The sequence below is a fragment of the Xenia sp. Carnegie-2017 genome, unplaced genomic scaffold (assembly GCF_021976095.1).
Source record: "Xenia sp. Carnegie-2017 unplaced genomic scaffold, XeniaSp_v1 HiC_scaffold_21, whole genome shotgun sequence".
In the NCBI taxonomy this organism is placed as follows: Eukaryota; Metazoa; Cnidaria; class Anthozoa; order Malacalcyonacea; family Xeniidae; genus Xenia; species Xenia sp. Carnegie-2017.
In genome coordinates, this window is record NW_025813484.1 from 8,914,805 (window position 1) to 8,930,675 (window position 15,871).

The 15,871-nt window shown below is 34.1% G+C and overlaps 1 protein-coding gene across 1 annotated transcript; it reads right to left on the reverse strand.

Moving 5' to 3' along the window:
- Positions 1 to 207: 207 nt before the first annotated feature.
- LOC124443841 (dedicator of cytokinesis protein 1-like) lies at positions 208 to 15,860 on the reverse strand. The gene is given in 60 exon segments (XM_046994379.1): positions 208 to 497; positions 653 to 802; positions 1,271 to 1,358; positions 1,465 to 1,589; positions 1,651 to 1,794; positions 1,861 to 1,944; positions 2,131 to 2,307; positions 2,384 to 2,470; positions 2,541 to 2,625; positions 2,708 to 2,789; positions 3,365 to 3,419; positions 3,539 to 3,625; positions 3,693 to 3,797; positions 3,909 to 3,998; positions 4,139 to 4,252; positions 4,499 to 4,589; positions 4,710 to 4,750; positions 4,860 to 5,019; positions 5,245 to 5,330; positions 6,054 to 6,130; positions 6,204 to 6,275; positions 6,367 to 6,425; positions 6,839 to 6,939; positions 7,025 to 7,103; positions 7,183 to 7,277; positions 7,601 to 7,699; positions 7,766 to 7,861; positions 7,943 to 8,070; positions 8,164 to 8,270; positions 8,712 to 8,782; positions 9,075 to 9,183; positions 9,287 to 9,339; positions 9,411 to 9,513; positions 9,583 to 9,683; positions 9,792 to 9,875; positions 9,971 to 9,984; positions 9,987 to 10,067; positions 10,289 to 10,475; positions 10,622 to 10,728; positions 11,078 to 11,150; positions 11,222 to 11,320; positions 11,420 to 11,488; positions 11,558 to 11,613; positions 11,813 to 11,894; positions 11,971 to 12,014; positions 12,104 to 12,195; positions 12,453 to 12,528; positions 12,640 to 12,717; positions 12,828 to 12,891; positions 13,310 to 13,391; positions 13,834 to 13,997; positions 14,078 to 14,110; positions 14,187 to 14,274; positions 14,498 to 14,553; positions 14,637 to 14,729; positions 14,867 to 14,966; positions 15,036 to 15,082; positions 15,213 to 15,253; positions 15,481 to 15,564; positions 15,654 to 15,860. Coding segments are annotated over 60 exon segments (5,298 nt in total). The 5' UTR covers positions 15,718 to 15,860; the 3' UTR covers positions 208 to 458.
- Between the last annotated feature and the right edge of the window lie 11 nt (positions 15,861 to 15,871).

Consider the following 15,871-nt stretch of genomic DNA (forward strand, 5'->3'; position numbering starts at 1 on the left):
AAAAGAATGGAGACGAATAACTGAAAACAAGGTACCGATGAGAGCATGACATAAAAAATCCACCATTGCAACCGTGACAAACTATAATTGAACATGTGAGTTATGTTGTACTAGCGCTGAAAAAAATAACGCTGGTCATTGTGAAGCAGCAAACAATAGCGCGTGCGCTGGCATAATCGGAAGCACTTTGAGAAAGTGAGACGTTTCTACAAATAACACAATTTATTATCAAAATTAATCATCCCATAGCTGTGATATTATCTGCTAGTTGTTGCCCTATGTTTTTATAAAAATTTTACGAGTCCTTGTTATATTTTCACGAGGTGTTTGTTATACTTTATGCAGTCGAAGTCATGAAGATAGGTATTATACAAAGACCTCGAGAAGTTTTGAGATAAAAAAGTTTGATCAAAAATATTCATATAAAATATTACGTAATCAATTGCAAAAAAATTGATTCAATTATGTCGAGTTTTCGGGGGCCTTGGCGGTGGAATCTATAAAAAATTCCAAACGTTTTCAAATATGAGTATAATAATCATCACAATCTCATGAATAAAGTGCAGTGAGCACAAAAATAAAAAAAACTCTAAATTTTCACCTGTTTGTAAAAGTAATCAAACTGCCAGTTCACAATTAATCAATAACTCACCTCAGAATTGTCAGGCATTGTTGCATTTTTAGCATTTGACTGGGTTGTATTCTTGGTAAAATTGGCATCAGCAGCTACGGACATCGTGTTAGTTCGCTTTGGTGTTGGCGGTGGTGATTGATCCAGCTCGGCTGTCCGTAAAGGTGGCGACTAGACAGTAAAAATGTTTGATAAAGTACATCATTGTACGTCAAAGTACATCATTGTACGTCTTTCTAAAGTGTATTAATGATGTAGTACTTTATACTGAATATAAAGGTCCAATGCTAAGACTTTGCTACGTATAAGAATGATGAACTTTAAAGTAAATGAACTTTAAAGTAAATGGTTTGAGCCCGGAGTATCGTTACATGTTTGTTGATATAGTTCGTCAAGGTTAGTAAAGTCCTGAGAAGGACTATTTTCGTTGTTGTTGACTGACGTTTCGACAACCTTAGCGGTAGTCATCTTCGGAGTCAACTACCGCTAAGGCTGTCGAAACGTCAGTCAACAACAACAAAAACAGTCCTTCTCAGGACTATATTAACCTAGACGATCTACATTTACAAACATGTAATGATGAACTTTCTTGGCAATTAGAAAATAGTTTAGTGATGAACATTTTCAGCGTAAACTTACTCCATTAATGGCAATTGATCGCCTTGGTAAAGGTGGAGCGCCCGCTGGATTCATTGACATATGCTTATCAGGAAGTGATGGAGGTAGTCTGCAGTATCAAAAAAGCAACATTTGAGTAAAAACATGGTTGAGGTTCCTCGAAAAGTAAATCTGACCGATAATCGTCGTTCCTACATGAAGTAAACAGTAGTTACCCATCAGGTATAGGTCCCAGTCCATTTCCAATAATGACTGTGCTCCGATTTGCTACCATCGTTCTACTTCGTACTGGTCCACCTGATGAATTTCTCTGGACTGTTCTGTCCCTTACACTTGAATACTATAGAATACAAATCAATGAGCATTGACTCTCAAACGATTTGAAGGGAAAAGGACATTACCCTTTCCCTCGCTCGTTGTCGTGATGCCTTCGGGATGAGAGCCATTAGATCCGAGAATCGTTTCTCGAGATTTTGATGGAACGGACGAAGAGCATCTGTCACCAGATTGTTATGCACGCTCATGCCATCTTTAAGTATTTCATACTAAAAAGTTGAAAAGAAAATAGTTGTAGTTGTTTTGATCAACGCTACAAAGTAAAATGAATCAACCTGATTTCCCATTAATTTCTTTAAATTATCAACATTGTGGGCATCATTGGGATTTTGTGCTAAGAATTCATTCGTGAGAAACGCCTAGAAAAGAACAAAACAAAGGTTGTTTAGTTAAAATGATTCTTTAATTACTTCGATTTGGAAAAAAATTGACGTTCGTACAACTTTTTTTCTTCCTGTAGTTATGGTATCCAATTTAAATCTTCAGAAGAACCAGCGTTTGGACAACATGCAAATAAGTTCATAGCATTTCGATAGCATACTTACTTTGGTATAGTTCGCTATTCCGCCCATCACAGCAGCGTCAATGACTCCATTCAAAGCCATACTTAACGGATTGATGTTTTGTTGATTATTCTTCCTATATCTGGAGATGAGCGTCTTTAATTCCTGATTTTTCTGTTGCATCGTTTCCAGAGCCACGTTGATTGGTGAAATTTCATGCTGAAATTAAAACGCAGAGACTTCAAATCAGAGAGAACAAAAAATCCGTGGATTAGAAAAATCACTTTGGACTTACCCGAGATATATGAGTGACCTCGAACCAACAAAGAATGCCCGGAAATCTGTATTTTGTTTGTAAACACGTTCTTTCCAGCCATAATGTCTAGGATGACACAAAAAACACATTATATTCAGACGAATAGAGAATGTGTCATAAAAGAAAAGCATCTTACAGCAAATTCTGAGCTTTTATCCTTTTCTCCTCTGTGAAAAGGTCGATCGTACTTGAACTGGTTTACCTCATTTCGTTCATAAAATCTATAAACAAGCAGAAAAATCGCAAATTTAGTCAATGTGGCAGATGTAGAACGATCTATGCTAAAGTAGAAGCTATGCTTACTGAGTTATCTTTTCAGAAACAACCTTTCCTTGGTATTTACGTCTTTCAATTGGTATGGGATCAACTAAGTTGATCTGAAGATCTTTCAGGTTAGGTTAAGGTAAAACCAAAATGAAATAGATAAACATAACAGATATTTCAATAGATAAATAAATGAAAATTAGGAGATCAAAGGTTGGAGCAAAGTTTGAAACAAACACTGCTTTTAACCATAAATACATATATTTAATTGATAGATTCTTGATAATCTGATATCTTTCACGATATCAACCATTTTTTATAGCAGTAGTTAGAAATGCTACAATCCAATCTACAAATTATTGACTTTTATAATACATAAACGGAGTTCAAGCAATCTTTGAAGAAACGTAAATCATCGCCCGAAACAAATTAAAAGGAATATAGGACGCACTCCTCCAATGTTTTAAAGTGAATTTACACCAATCCTCACAGTCTTCAACACTCACATTAAAAAGAAAACTACGGCCTGTCTAAAAGACTGCACAGTTTGTCCAAATCTAAAAGGTATACGAATATGATCTGTCAATTTATCTATACGAATATATATCAAAAAATCTATACGAATGTGATATGTAATTTATTGAATATGACGATAGTTTGAGTTAGTCACTCATATAACAAAGTATAAAAAGATACATTGCTCGTTGGAATTTTTGATATCTTCACCAGGAGGCGTCAGCTTCGTCATAAGCTAAGGAAGGAGAAATTTTGATGGGGAAAAAACGACAACATCACGGTAAAGAATACAACTTAAACATATTGTCAAGCACTCACAGAATAAAAGAAAAGCAAAATAAAGTCAAAACATACTTGAGCTGTTGGAAAGTTATTCTGAACTCTCACAGTAAAATCTCCGACTTGCTCGTAATCTTTGCCTCGGTAAATGAACTCCTTATTCTACACACAATAAATCTTTAGTTGTTTCTCTCATAAAACAAACAAATCACAAAATGAATAAGAATACCCGAAGGAATGAGGGAAATCCTTGACCATAAAATCCCACTCGGAAATATGAGGATTCTGCCCGTAATTGCTTCACGATGTTATCAAAGAATTGTGCCTCCTTTCTCTGGAAAAATATAACACGGTATTTTTACGAATATCTTAATTATTATTACATAAGGAAGATTATTTTGTCTTTGTTGTATATTAACATACTAGAAAAGTCCAATCAACTTACTAATATTTCACCAAGTTCCATATATTGAAATGTTTCGCGTTCATATTGGTCAGCCAATTGTTTACAATACTTTATCGCCTCTTCCCAAGTCTATATCACAGAAGATACACAAGCTAGTTTTAAAGCCACAGAGCTACAACATATTTCATGAAAACTGCTTATAATTTACTCTATTCAAAATAATATTTATTTGAATAATCATGAATCATCAATTGATGAATACATGTTACCTTTCCTTTATCGAAAAGCTTAATAATTTCCTTGAACAAGTTTTCTTTCATTCCCCGCTGTGTTTCCGCTTGAAATTTACCATGATCATCGATGCTTATGGGATCGTCCGTCCACTGCAACATCGTTAGAATGAAAACGTTCACACTTTGCCAGAAGAGAACATATCACATTTTTGAAGCACAGTTCTTATTATTCACAATCAGAGTTAAAAACAATTAGGAGCTACGAGCACTTATTTGTTCGAGTCTCAGATTAGTCCATTTCTTTGAAGGCAATCGCTGCTAACACTAAGATGAAAAATATTTCTTCCCCTAGTCCTCTAGGGTACCAAGGTTGCAACGTCCCTTGGTGTTTCTCACCTTGAGAATATCAGCATGTAAAAGTAGAGTAAATGCAGCCTCTGTGTAATTCTCCACTCGCACATGAAGATCGTAAAGTTTGTACAAATAACTGAAGAAATAGAAATGAAGTTTGTGCAGAAAAATGTGGAAAATATCTCGATAATACCGCTCAAGGTACAACTAATATCCATAAAATTCCACCTATATAGATTCAAATCATCTATCTTACCGTATATACATTTCATTACGTTTGATTTCTTTGTAAAAGTTCTACAAGAAGAAAGCATTATTAGCCAGAAAAGAACAAGTTAAAGAAAGCAAGAGATAAAATGGGAAGGTAAGAGATACAATGGGATGTTTAACTAATCACGTCACTCACCAAAAGATTGACAATACAACTCATTCTGTTGTCAAGGCTGTCATCGCTAGCCAAAACGGTCCTGTAATCGAGGAGTTTTTCCAGCAATGTTGTGATCGTGTGAACAAATTTTTTACCGACTTGACACAATTTGGGATTCACCGAGAAAAGACTTGTAAGGCTAAAGATGTAAAACACGGACATTATATTCTCTTGTTTGCATTAAATTCAATCTTAAAACTAGCAAAAATAGAAAATAGAAAAAGTGGTTGTATTTTACGTAGGGGTTTGAAACGTTTCTTTCACAAATATAACGATACTTGATGTAAGAACACAGGTGTACTTAGCATTGCCTTGTGAGTTGTGAATAGAGAAGAAATTTGTTTTGAACTTTAATGGAACTCACATTTGACCAAACAAAATCTTGTAATTTTCATCTCCTCGACCACTTTCCAAAATTACATCCAGTTTTTGAATGATTTCGTTTTCAATCTAAAATTTTCATTATGTAATCTTGGAATAATCCATGAATTATGGCATGTTCACATGATCATCTGTAGCTGTATACACGATGATTGGTTTAAATAAGTAAAACTTAAGATAATCCATGAATTATGGCATATTGACATGATCATCTGTAGCTGTATACACGATGATTGATTTAAATAAGTAAAACTTAAGATAATCCATGAATTATGGCATGTTCACATGATCATCTGAAGCTGTATACACGATGATTGGTTTAAATAAGTAAAACTTAAGATAATCCATGAATTATGGCATGTTCACATGATCATCTGAAGCTGTATACACGATGATTGGTTTAAATAAGTAAAACTTAAGATAATCCATGAATTATGGCATGTTCACATGATCATCTGTAGCTGTATACACGATGATTGGTTTAAATAAGTAAAACTTAAGATAATCCATGAATTATGGCATGTTCACATGATCATCTGAAGCTGTATACACGATGATTGGTTTAAATAAGTAAAACTTAAGATAATCCATGAATTATGACATGTATAATCCGTTTCTTTTTGTATTAAAATTGTTCTGTTGGTTTTTTAAGTCGTTTTTAAATCATTTCGTGTGACATGAAGTCTAACACAACATAAGAAACATTTCTTAATGGTTAGGTGACTTGAAAAGAATACCTCGAGAAGTGTTGTTGAGCAAAAACGTTAAATCAACTTCTAGGAGAAGTCTTACCTCACGAAAGCCTCCTTTTGCATTGTTTTCACAAATGATCATATCAAAAAAGATAGGTATTGTATCTCGACGTATCTCTAAAAGAAGATTGTAAACATTGGCAATGTACGAAACTAAAGATTCTCTGAAATTTTTTGCTCATCGACTCACCGTCTTCTGGAATCAAAGTCATTTCCAAGAATGATCCAACAAGTTGAGGAATAAACTTCGTTTTATATCCACCTATATATGTTATATTGAAGTCAAAACATAAGCGCTAGAAACAAGATACAAAATCAAACATTTCGCTCATTCCTAAGTTCTTTACTCATACCTAACTTCTGCCACATGTCGCGTATTTTCAAAGCCACACTTTTTCTCATGTCTCCATATCTGTGATAAAGAAAATATTTAAGTAGGTGACATCTTTTCAACTAAATACAACTAGAAGGCCAGCCCCCCCTGCCAAACTTTCAACGCGGCAATTCAACTGATTGCAATTTTTCAACGTAGGTCAAAAAGAAAGTTAACTAAGACATTAAGCTAGAACACGTGTATAAAATAAAGAATAAACTTGGTTTCATGCAATTATAGAAATGTTTACCTAAAGGCAGCCTTGGTTTCATGTACTCAGCACAATAGTCACATAACAGGAACGTATCGCAAAAAAGGTCAAATATTGAACTGAATCATTGAGAGCTTCCCCCCAAATAATTTACTGATTATGCCTAGGTTTAAGCTTAAATAATATTTGATCATTATGCACGCCAGGATTGCTCGTCATGCATACGTAATGTTAAACATACTTTGAGAGTATTTTAGTTTGCTTTGTCTCGGTAAAGCTCTCAAGATTTAAAGGTGCTTGAGTGATGAACGACACAGACAATTCAAAGAAACTCGTCCACAGCTATAAAACAGAACACAAAGACTATAGGAGATTGTGGTTCTCATAACATTTTAATCAAACAATTGAAATCTTTCCTGAGAAATACCTGAATACTAAATTTTTCTTGATCTAAGTAATTGAGCTCCAGGGCATTGGAAAAATAATCTAAAGTCTTGACAATAACCCTAATGAAAACATTATACTTGTCATATCAAACATACTCCATAAAATATTGTGAAGAGCGTCTTTATTACAATAACATACTTATTTTGCACCATAATCATTGTGATCCAGTCCTTTTGATAAACACTGTTTGCGATCACATCTCGAAAATGCATGAAAAGAGAGATGAGAAAGTCCTAAACGTAAAAAAATGAAGACTTTGAGGTTAGAATTTCGCATTTCATTTCAAAACTATTCTGTGGTAGCTTTTCTAATCTAAATACAACCACTCGATGGAAGTTCAAACGCTCATTGCCTAAATAATGGTTTTGAAAACAGGAGTAAGATAGCAACACACGGGTGTTGTGAATGCTATGGTATGTTTAACGAGCTGCACGCAGGTAAATGCTTAAGGAAAGAGTCAAGTTTGGTATAATCAGAGTTTCAATATAATCACAAAGGCAACACAAATGATTTTATACCTAAAGATAAAAGAACAAACACGAAAATGTGTACTAACCGTAAACTTCTCTCGATCAGTAAATGAGACGACAAATCTGTCAAAGTGGGCTACGGTCATCAAACGAAGTAACGAAACAAAACAGGCAAAATATTTCACCTAAATGAAGTATTTCATGAGAGGATGAGCGGCGATGGAAATCAAAATGGACAAACTTCAGCTTACCGCACAAGGCAAAACTCTATCGATACGAATGACAGTTTTGAGAATGGGGAATAACAATTCAATTGCAACCTGGTTAACGTCGTCAAATGTTTGACCCTGTAACAACGAAATGATAACAGGAATATTTATGACTACATGAAGTAACATCAAAGGTTTTAAAGTTCAAAGTAAACCGACCACATCATTTCTGTTCAATGTGACAAGAAGATCAGATATGATATCCACACAAACTTTCAGTTCTGATTCACTTTTAAGGTAAGGCACTAACTCTTTCGTAAACATCGCTAGCGTAATTCGTCTGGAAACTGTTAAAAAATCGACAATTGTCGTCTAGAATTGTCATGATTCACACAAAGTCATAAATACAAACAATATTGCATAAAGACCAATTAGCAAACCTTCATTCTCAAAAAGTTCTGTCTTTACCATATCATACATACAAGTAAGCCTTTGTGAACTAAGACGTCCAGGGGGGATGCTCAAAATAAAATCACGAGCAAATTCTCTGTGGAATAAACAAGGAAAATATTTAATTCCACAGGCAGGGGAATGTTGTGTACATTTAGTATAATGTAGACACAGGAACTTTGCATACAATAAATATCATACAAGCAGGGGAACGTTGTGTACATTTAATATAATGTAGACACAAGAATTTTGTGTATAATAAAGAACATACAAGCAGGGAAACGTTGTGTACATTTAGTATAATGTAGACACAAGAATTTTGTGTATAATAAAGAACATATAGGCAGGGGAACGTTGTGTACATTTAGTATAATGTAGACACAAGAATTTTGTGTATAATAGAGAACATACAGGCAGGGAAATGTTGCGTAAAACTAAATCGTGTAAGGAAAAGAAAAACGAAAAAGATCATGAAAGGGAAGGGAAGGGGTATTTAAGTACAATTGCTACGAACGGTTTTCAAAAAAATATGTCTTACCCAAGACGAACTGGATCGTACACTTTGAGAGCGTGACCAAAAATTGTAGGAATATTCTTCAATGCTTGACCCTAAATGATCCAATAATCATACATAAACAAACATGAAAAAAAGCTTTTCGACGCAGAGAAAACACAAATAAAATGACCGTGTAAAATAATCAAGCGTTTATTAAGAAATGAAATGGAAATAATCACAGATTTCTGTCCCACAAACCAAATGCCTCACACAACAAATCTTTGCTTCAACAAACTTCTCAAATTCCTGTCTTTTGATTGGTTCTTTACTTAAGTTCATTGCTGAGCGCCATGTTGAGCTCAACATCACAGACAAAAAGCATTTCGTGAACTAATCAAAACAAACCTGAACTTTTAACGTATCACTCCGTTGGTCAGCCATCATAAGAATTAACACTTGAAACAGTGTGTCCATATCCCGATGAAACTTCTCGGTCTGCGAGTCGATAGAAGTTCTGAATAACAGAAATTACCATTCTCTCAATTCGGGTCAGTCAAATGGAATTACTTCATGTAACACAACTGATTAAGTCAAACAAACAGATTTACGTAAAGTACCGTTCAAATAAACGTCTGGATTGAACAATTAGCTTGAAAATATATTCTAGCGCCTACAGAGAGAAAGAGAAGATGATATAGTAGGACAACAAAAGATGATAGAGTAGGATAATTGAAAACTTGCTTTCATAGTTTTGAAGATAGTATCATTTTCAGCAGGAGCAAGTGTCACTGATTTACCATGAGTTATGATCATGACATATTCTGACAATACTTTTATAAGGGTACTAAATGATAAACGAAGATCAGCAAGGATCAAAATGTGCTTGGCCAAATTTTTAAAACATAGCACTTACTCGTAGGCCCTCGCTGCTGAGAACAATTCAGCAATATAGGCGTCGAGAACAGGTCTGAAATGTGAATACTTTTTGTCTGCCAGCAGATTGATTACAAATACCTTTAAAATAAAATGTGTATTCTGATTGGTCATGTAAAACACATGACCCTCGGTATTAACACTCATACGACTCAATAGCTTCCAAAAAACAAAGTGATCGATATTTACCAAATCGTCAAACACAAGTTGTCCATATTTATCTGGGCTTTCCATGAGGATGGCAAATAATGCGTCGAAAATATCTTGAAGAAACTATAATGGAAATGCACTTTTTTATTGAAGATGCAAAAATTCCAATGACAACGCTTGTAACACAAAAGCGACTTTTAAAGAAGATCAATTTATACTTTGACGATTTCTTCCCCTTCACGTTGGTCACTTGCTGCAAAATGCCGCGAAGTTTCTCGTTTTGCGATTTCCATTTTAAAAGACCAAGAAGATGTACTACAATTATGAGGCAATAGGGTAATTGTCACTATCATTGTTATATCAATGTATTAATAAGAAAATGTCGATGTTTTCAGAGGGTGGGGAGATTGGACGCAATTTGTTAAGTTAAAATTATATAAACAAACATTACGAGTGACATAATCATAGAAAATGTAATTCATTATTCAATAATCCTACTCTCCCCCCCCTCCCTCCCTGCGAAGACACGTACGCACCGTTCTGAGTTAATTTTGTTGAACATAGCAACGACGTTATCTGAAATGATTCCTTAGGACTATGAGTCAGTTGTCCTTCACGAAGGGCTTTATCTTTACTTGAAGTTTCAGTGGGGTGATGATGTAGTTCCTTTTTCAATGACGGTAGTTTAAAGTAACTGTTATCTTTGATTTCCCTCGTGTTACACTACAAACGGAACAAAACTTTTACTTCCTTAGGAGATAATGACTTTGCCCTTTAGGCAAGCATGCATTGTAAAATGTTGACAAGTACGATGAATCTAAGTAAAAAGGAATAATTTCAATACAGAGAGTGGTTTTTATGTTTACTACCTTGTAAACAACCAAATCGTGAATGCCATCCAATAATGTTGTGCCATCTTTTAAGTTCATTAATCGAACATAAGCAAAGTTGGTTATATTCAGACCTTTGTCTTTATCTAGGGTATTTTATAAAAAATATATACTTATATTATTAAGTTTGAAAATTGGTAATCCAGGCATTTAATACATAAAAGATAAAAGTTTCTCCGGATTTTAAATGATTTTTATTGAGCTTTCGACTCGTTGTTTCGAGCCTTCATCAGAATGAGGATATTATTTATTTACACGTGCTTTTAGCTTGGAGAAGTTACGAGTCGAAAGCTCAATAAAAATCATTTAAAATCAGGAGAAACTTTTATCTTTTATGTACTTATATTATTATACATAATCTTGCTTACAGAATTGTCAACTGTCAATTTCCTTCTTATACGTAATATTTCAATAATAACTTTGATCACAACTTACCAAATTTTGATGAGCGATGTTTGAAGGAAAATGTCAGATGCGACGAATAGAATATTTGGATAGGAATAACAAGCTGTTTATATAAAAAATAACAAAATATAAACCTAATTCTTCTAGAAGAAATAAATGTTGTATGAATTATACCTTCACAGTTTCTTGCCATTCTGGTGTCAAAGAATGACGGTAAACACAGCTACGATATTCACTCCGTAAAGATTCACCAGTGCCCAGGCTTATAACATTCTGTAAAGAAATGGATAGAGAATTTGGATATCTTACATGAAGTTCAAACAAAACATAAAACACCCTGAGCCCGGTGTTATTTTGTTCATTAGTTCGTACCGGTATAACTTTTCCAGACTGGTCGCAAACACGCATAATCATCTCAATATTCTTATGGGCTTTTTTATCCTGAGAAATACACACAATGAATTAGATAATTACACTTGAACCATAAGTAATCTGGAGTGATATACTTATACCTTTATCGAACTTTCCCGATACAATACCAATGAACATATCATTACGTGGATCACCTAAAATGATGTCATTTTTTATGATGTCATTTTTTATGAAATAAAATATTCAATTTGATGACTAAAACTAGATGAGATAAAGAACTACGGGGTAATGACGTAGGGCACCGTACATGGTACTGAACACGTATCGGGTAAAATGACTAAAAGGTTGCATTCACTTACCGGACAAAATCATCAAAAGGTTGTATTCACTTACCGGGCATAATGACTTCGGGAAATCCAAGTTTTCTTGCAATGGAAGTTGTTGAATTAACTAAGTCAGGATAGCTTTGAGCAACCTAAAAATTATCATTCAGAAAGAAAGTTAAGGGTTATGCTTTTGAAGATAAAAAGTTTTAAAAACAAACTTTGTACCTGATCTTTATCGCCTCGTAGTAATCTGAGAGAAAGTGACACACCTTTAAAAGATACAACGAAATATCTTCGCATATATGTAAACATTTATCAACATTACTCTGTCGACAGAAATCTTCTTATTTTACCATACCTAGACCTTTGTTGAGATTGTCTCCACCGCTATTATATCGAGCGATCGCTCTTGTAATCCATTGATGAAAATATTCTGTGTTATTGTCGACCCTAAGAAAATCAAATCTTTATAAGACTACCACAGCCTTTGAGGTTGTACACAAATTAAAGATTACATGGCATACGAACATTACACGGCCGCTAGCTAAACTATTCATTGCAATGGAACTCTTAGACGAGTCGACAATCAATTGCAAGGGAGTTCTTCGATTTTAAGAACTATATCTTCGTACGTAAGACGAATAGCATGAAAACCATCCATACTTGATGATATTTGGTAATATTTTAAATTCATCAAATCAACGTACATTTGTAATGGAAGGAAACGCTCTTCTTCATCATCAAGCTCGATGTTTTTTTGAATAATATGCGTCACATCCATAACTATTAAAATTTAAAATTTATTTGCAATAGTTCCTGTGACAGATTTGACAATAATCAGAAGTGAAAACAACAAGAGACTGCTAGCTAAGATTTTTGTATAATTCTTCTCACCGGCAACGGCAAACGGTCGACGTAAGTCTGTGGTAAGTTTTGCCTTTTTACTGTTGACGTCTTTCAGTTCTAAGCGACCTGCATGATGGATTATACAAAAACCATGTATGTCTACAGCTTTCGAAACAGTTTTTGAAACATAAATATCATCGCAGTCATGTTAAATTAATTCTCAATAAATTATTCACCTATTCTGACAATTAAACAGACAATGTAAATCTTATCTCTTTCCAGTTCCCTGCTACCGAGATCCTGAAAAAAAGAAAAATTAAACGACAGTGAAGTATTTTTGCGACAAATTGCCGTAACAGTTAAGTTCTTTATACAACTTCTCTAATGTTATTTACAGCATTGAGAAAAACACGTTATGTTTGAATAACTTGTAAAATTAATAAAGTAAATGGTTTGAACCCGGGAGTATCGTTACATGTTTGTTAGATGTAGATCGTCCAGGTTCGTATAGTCCTGAGAAGGACTGTTTTTGTTGTTGTTGACTGACGTTTCGACAACCTTAGCGGTAGTCATCTTCAGAGTCAAATGAGGAGTAAACGTCAGTCAACAACAACAAAAACAGTCCTTTTCAGGACTATACCAACCTGGACGATCTACATTTACAAACATGTAAAATTAATTTCAACCAAAGACATATTGTTTCGTAACAACGAATTACCGTGAATAGGCAGCAAGTGTTATCAATCCTATTAATGTCTTTTGGCAATCCCCTTTTATCCCATGCGATCATATAATGCTCACTATAAGAAAATATAAACATTCATTAGAGTCTAGGGCCGGTTGAACAAAGCTCTTAACTACTTTTCAACTATTCATTTTGTGATTGAAAATTGTTCAATAAAGTCAACCATGCAGTTAGCTTAGTTGAATAAAAAAAGTAGTAACCGCTAACTGTAGCAAAAAGATCATTGTGCTTTTTCACAAAGCTTTGTGTAACGCAGTTAGGGAGTTAACCACGGTAGTCAGTGCACAGCTAAAGTTAACTGCATTTTATACAATCGTCCCTAGAAGTTTATAAATGACGTAATACATTCGTGGTGTCTCGCGTGGCTTACATGATTGTTGTTTTAGCAATAACAAATGTTCACTAAATGATGACGCTTTATGTACATTGGAGAAATAAATCCAACATTCTCATAGGTCAATTATAATATTGAGATGTTGAGTACTAATATTTATTACCTTATAAATCTACCTTCCTTCCCATTTGGTCCTGGTGGTTCATACAATGATACAAACACTTCAGCATCTTCACCAATATGACAAACAGCAACTATTTGGGAGACGTAGAGGGAAAGTATCTGGTTATGGTAAAAACGAACTTCTGGAAAACTTGTACGATTTTCCTAAGGAAAACAAGACATGAAAAAAGCACGAATGAGTAATGGTATGGTCTTCACAAAAAATTCTTAGTAAGATAAACTACCTTCTCTGATATTCGAGTTTGTGTAGAGTTATGCTGAAAAACAGAATTGCATCATATGTTAAATAAGATTAAATAAGCAATTTTTTCTGAAGAGAAATAATAGACATACTCGTCTGTAAAGTTCAATAACTCCAGTAGTGTCTGGGTCGAGAATGTTTCCATTTGCATCTCGTACAACAAGATCAAGACCAAGAACTCTGTTATGATTTTGATTGGAGGAAAATAAATGCATTTTTCATTTACTTCATTTCCCAACATAAGACTATAAATCATAGTTTATAACTTACTCATCCCTGGAGAAAATTTTACATAAGATACTATAAAGTCTGAAAATTTATCTTATCCAGGATCTTAAAGGTTCTTATCATATCCCACTCAGGAATTTCTACAGAGAATTACATAATTACACTTTACTTTTACCTGTTACCATAGTCAATGGATGTTGTGACTTTTTGTTTAAGTTGCTTTATCCGATCCTTGCATAAGAGAAAAATAAACTTGAACAAACTGAAGAAAATGGAGAAAAATTACAACAAAAGTAAAGTTTGTGTTGACTTACACCGGGAAGAGTTCCTGATAGAATTTGCTTTCTCCACATCATGAGGTCATCCATTTGTTTGGTAATCATGTGAAACAGTTCGAGATTTTTGATCTGAAGGAGGAATATGAATTCAAAAATAAAGACAGACCAATCAACAACATTAAAGAGTTTGTTGGAAACTATTTTAAGTATTTAGAATTTCACAAAACTCCAGATCTTAAATTGTTGAAAATTATAGTTTTTTTTACCAAGTACAGATGTTTCAACTTGATCCCCCATTCTCGTAACACAATTGTCATTTCCTGAACAAGGGGATATTCTGTGGAGTGTATACTGTCACGATCCTGCAGGAAAGAATAGTTAAAAGTTAAAAATTTCCAAAATTTCATTTGCTATTTAGTTATTTAGACTTACTTTGACTCATTCCACTCTTTTAGATGGATTAAGGAAGCTGGAAAGATGCCCTAAAGTTATCATTAAAAGCATGATATTAATATCAAAAGAAAAAAAAGGTCAAAAAAGGTCAAAAGACAAGGAAGTAAAAAACTGAAGGTGACATAAAAACAAAAAGAAAAAAGTGTAAAATCAACACACCTGTATACAACTGTTTCGAACAACATAGCCTCGATACCACCCTAGCCGAGCAGTTAAAAATATTAGAATTACATATTCTGTTTTATTTGGCTGGTATTAACAGGTACTTTTTAATCAACCAATTTTTTCCACTTCACGGCAATACTTCCAACAATGCATTCCTTACAATTAGTGTTTCAATAACAATTGTCATCGGGGAAATGTTTATTCTGCATAACATGGTATAAGTAAATATAAATCAATTAGCAACGTTTTAATGTAATCAAACCTTCACATTCTTCGACTATTTTAACCATTTCACCAAGTACCAATGGAAGCCTGTATTGTCCATTCTCGTCAAAGTTGTATATAGCTAATTTAAAAGAAAAAAACGGGCTCATTCCTCACATAAGCGAACAAAATACGGAAGTTTAAAATGAGCAGCTGACACCCAGGTATTACCTACGCCAAATTTTGGGGAACTCAATGGCAACCAGCTTGACGGACGGTTATCCTGCGATTTCATGATGGAAAAACTAACAGTTAATGTTTTAGTCCACAAAAATCAACCAGAAAGACATTTCTTTCTGATATATATCTCCATAAACATTTTCGTCGTTCTCGATTCTCGAATGCCTGTAACAATTTATAGAGCCACGCACTGCGTGTGTTTACCACGC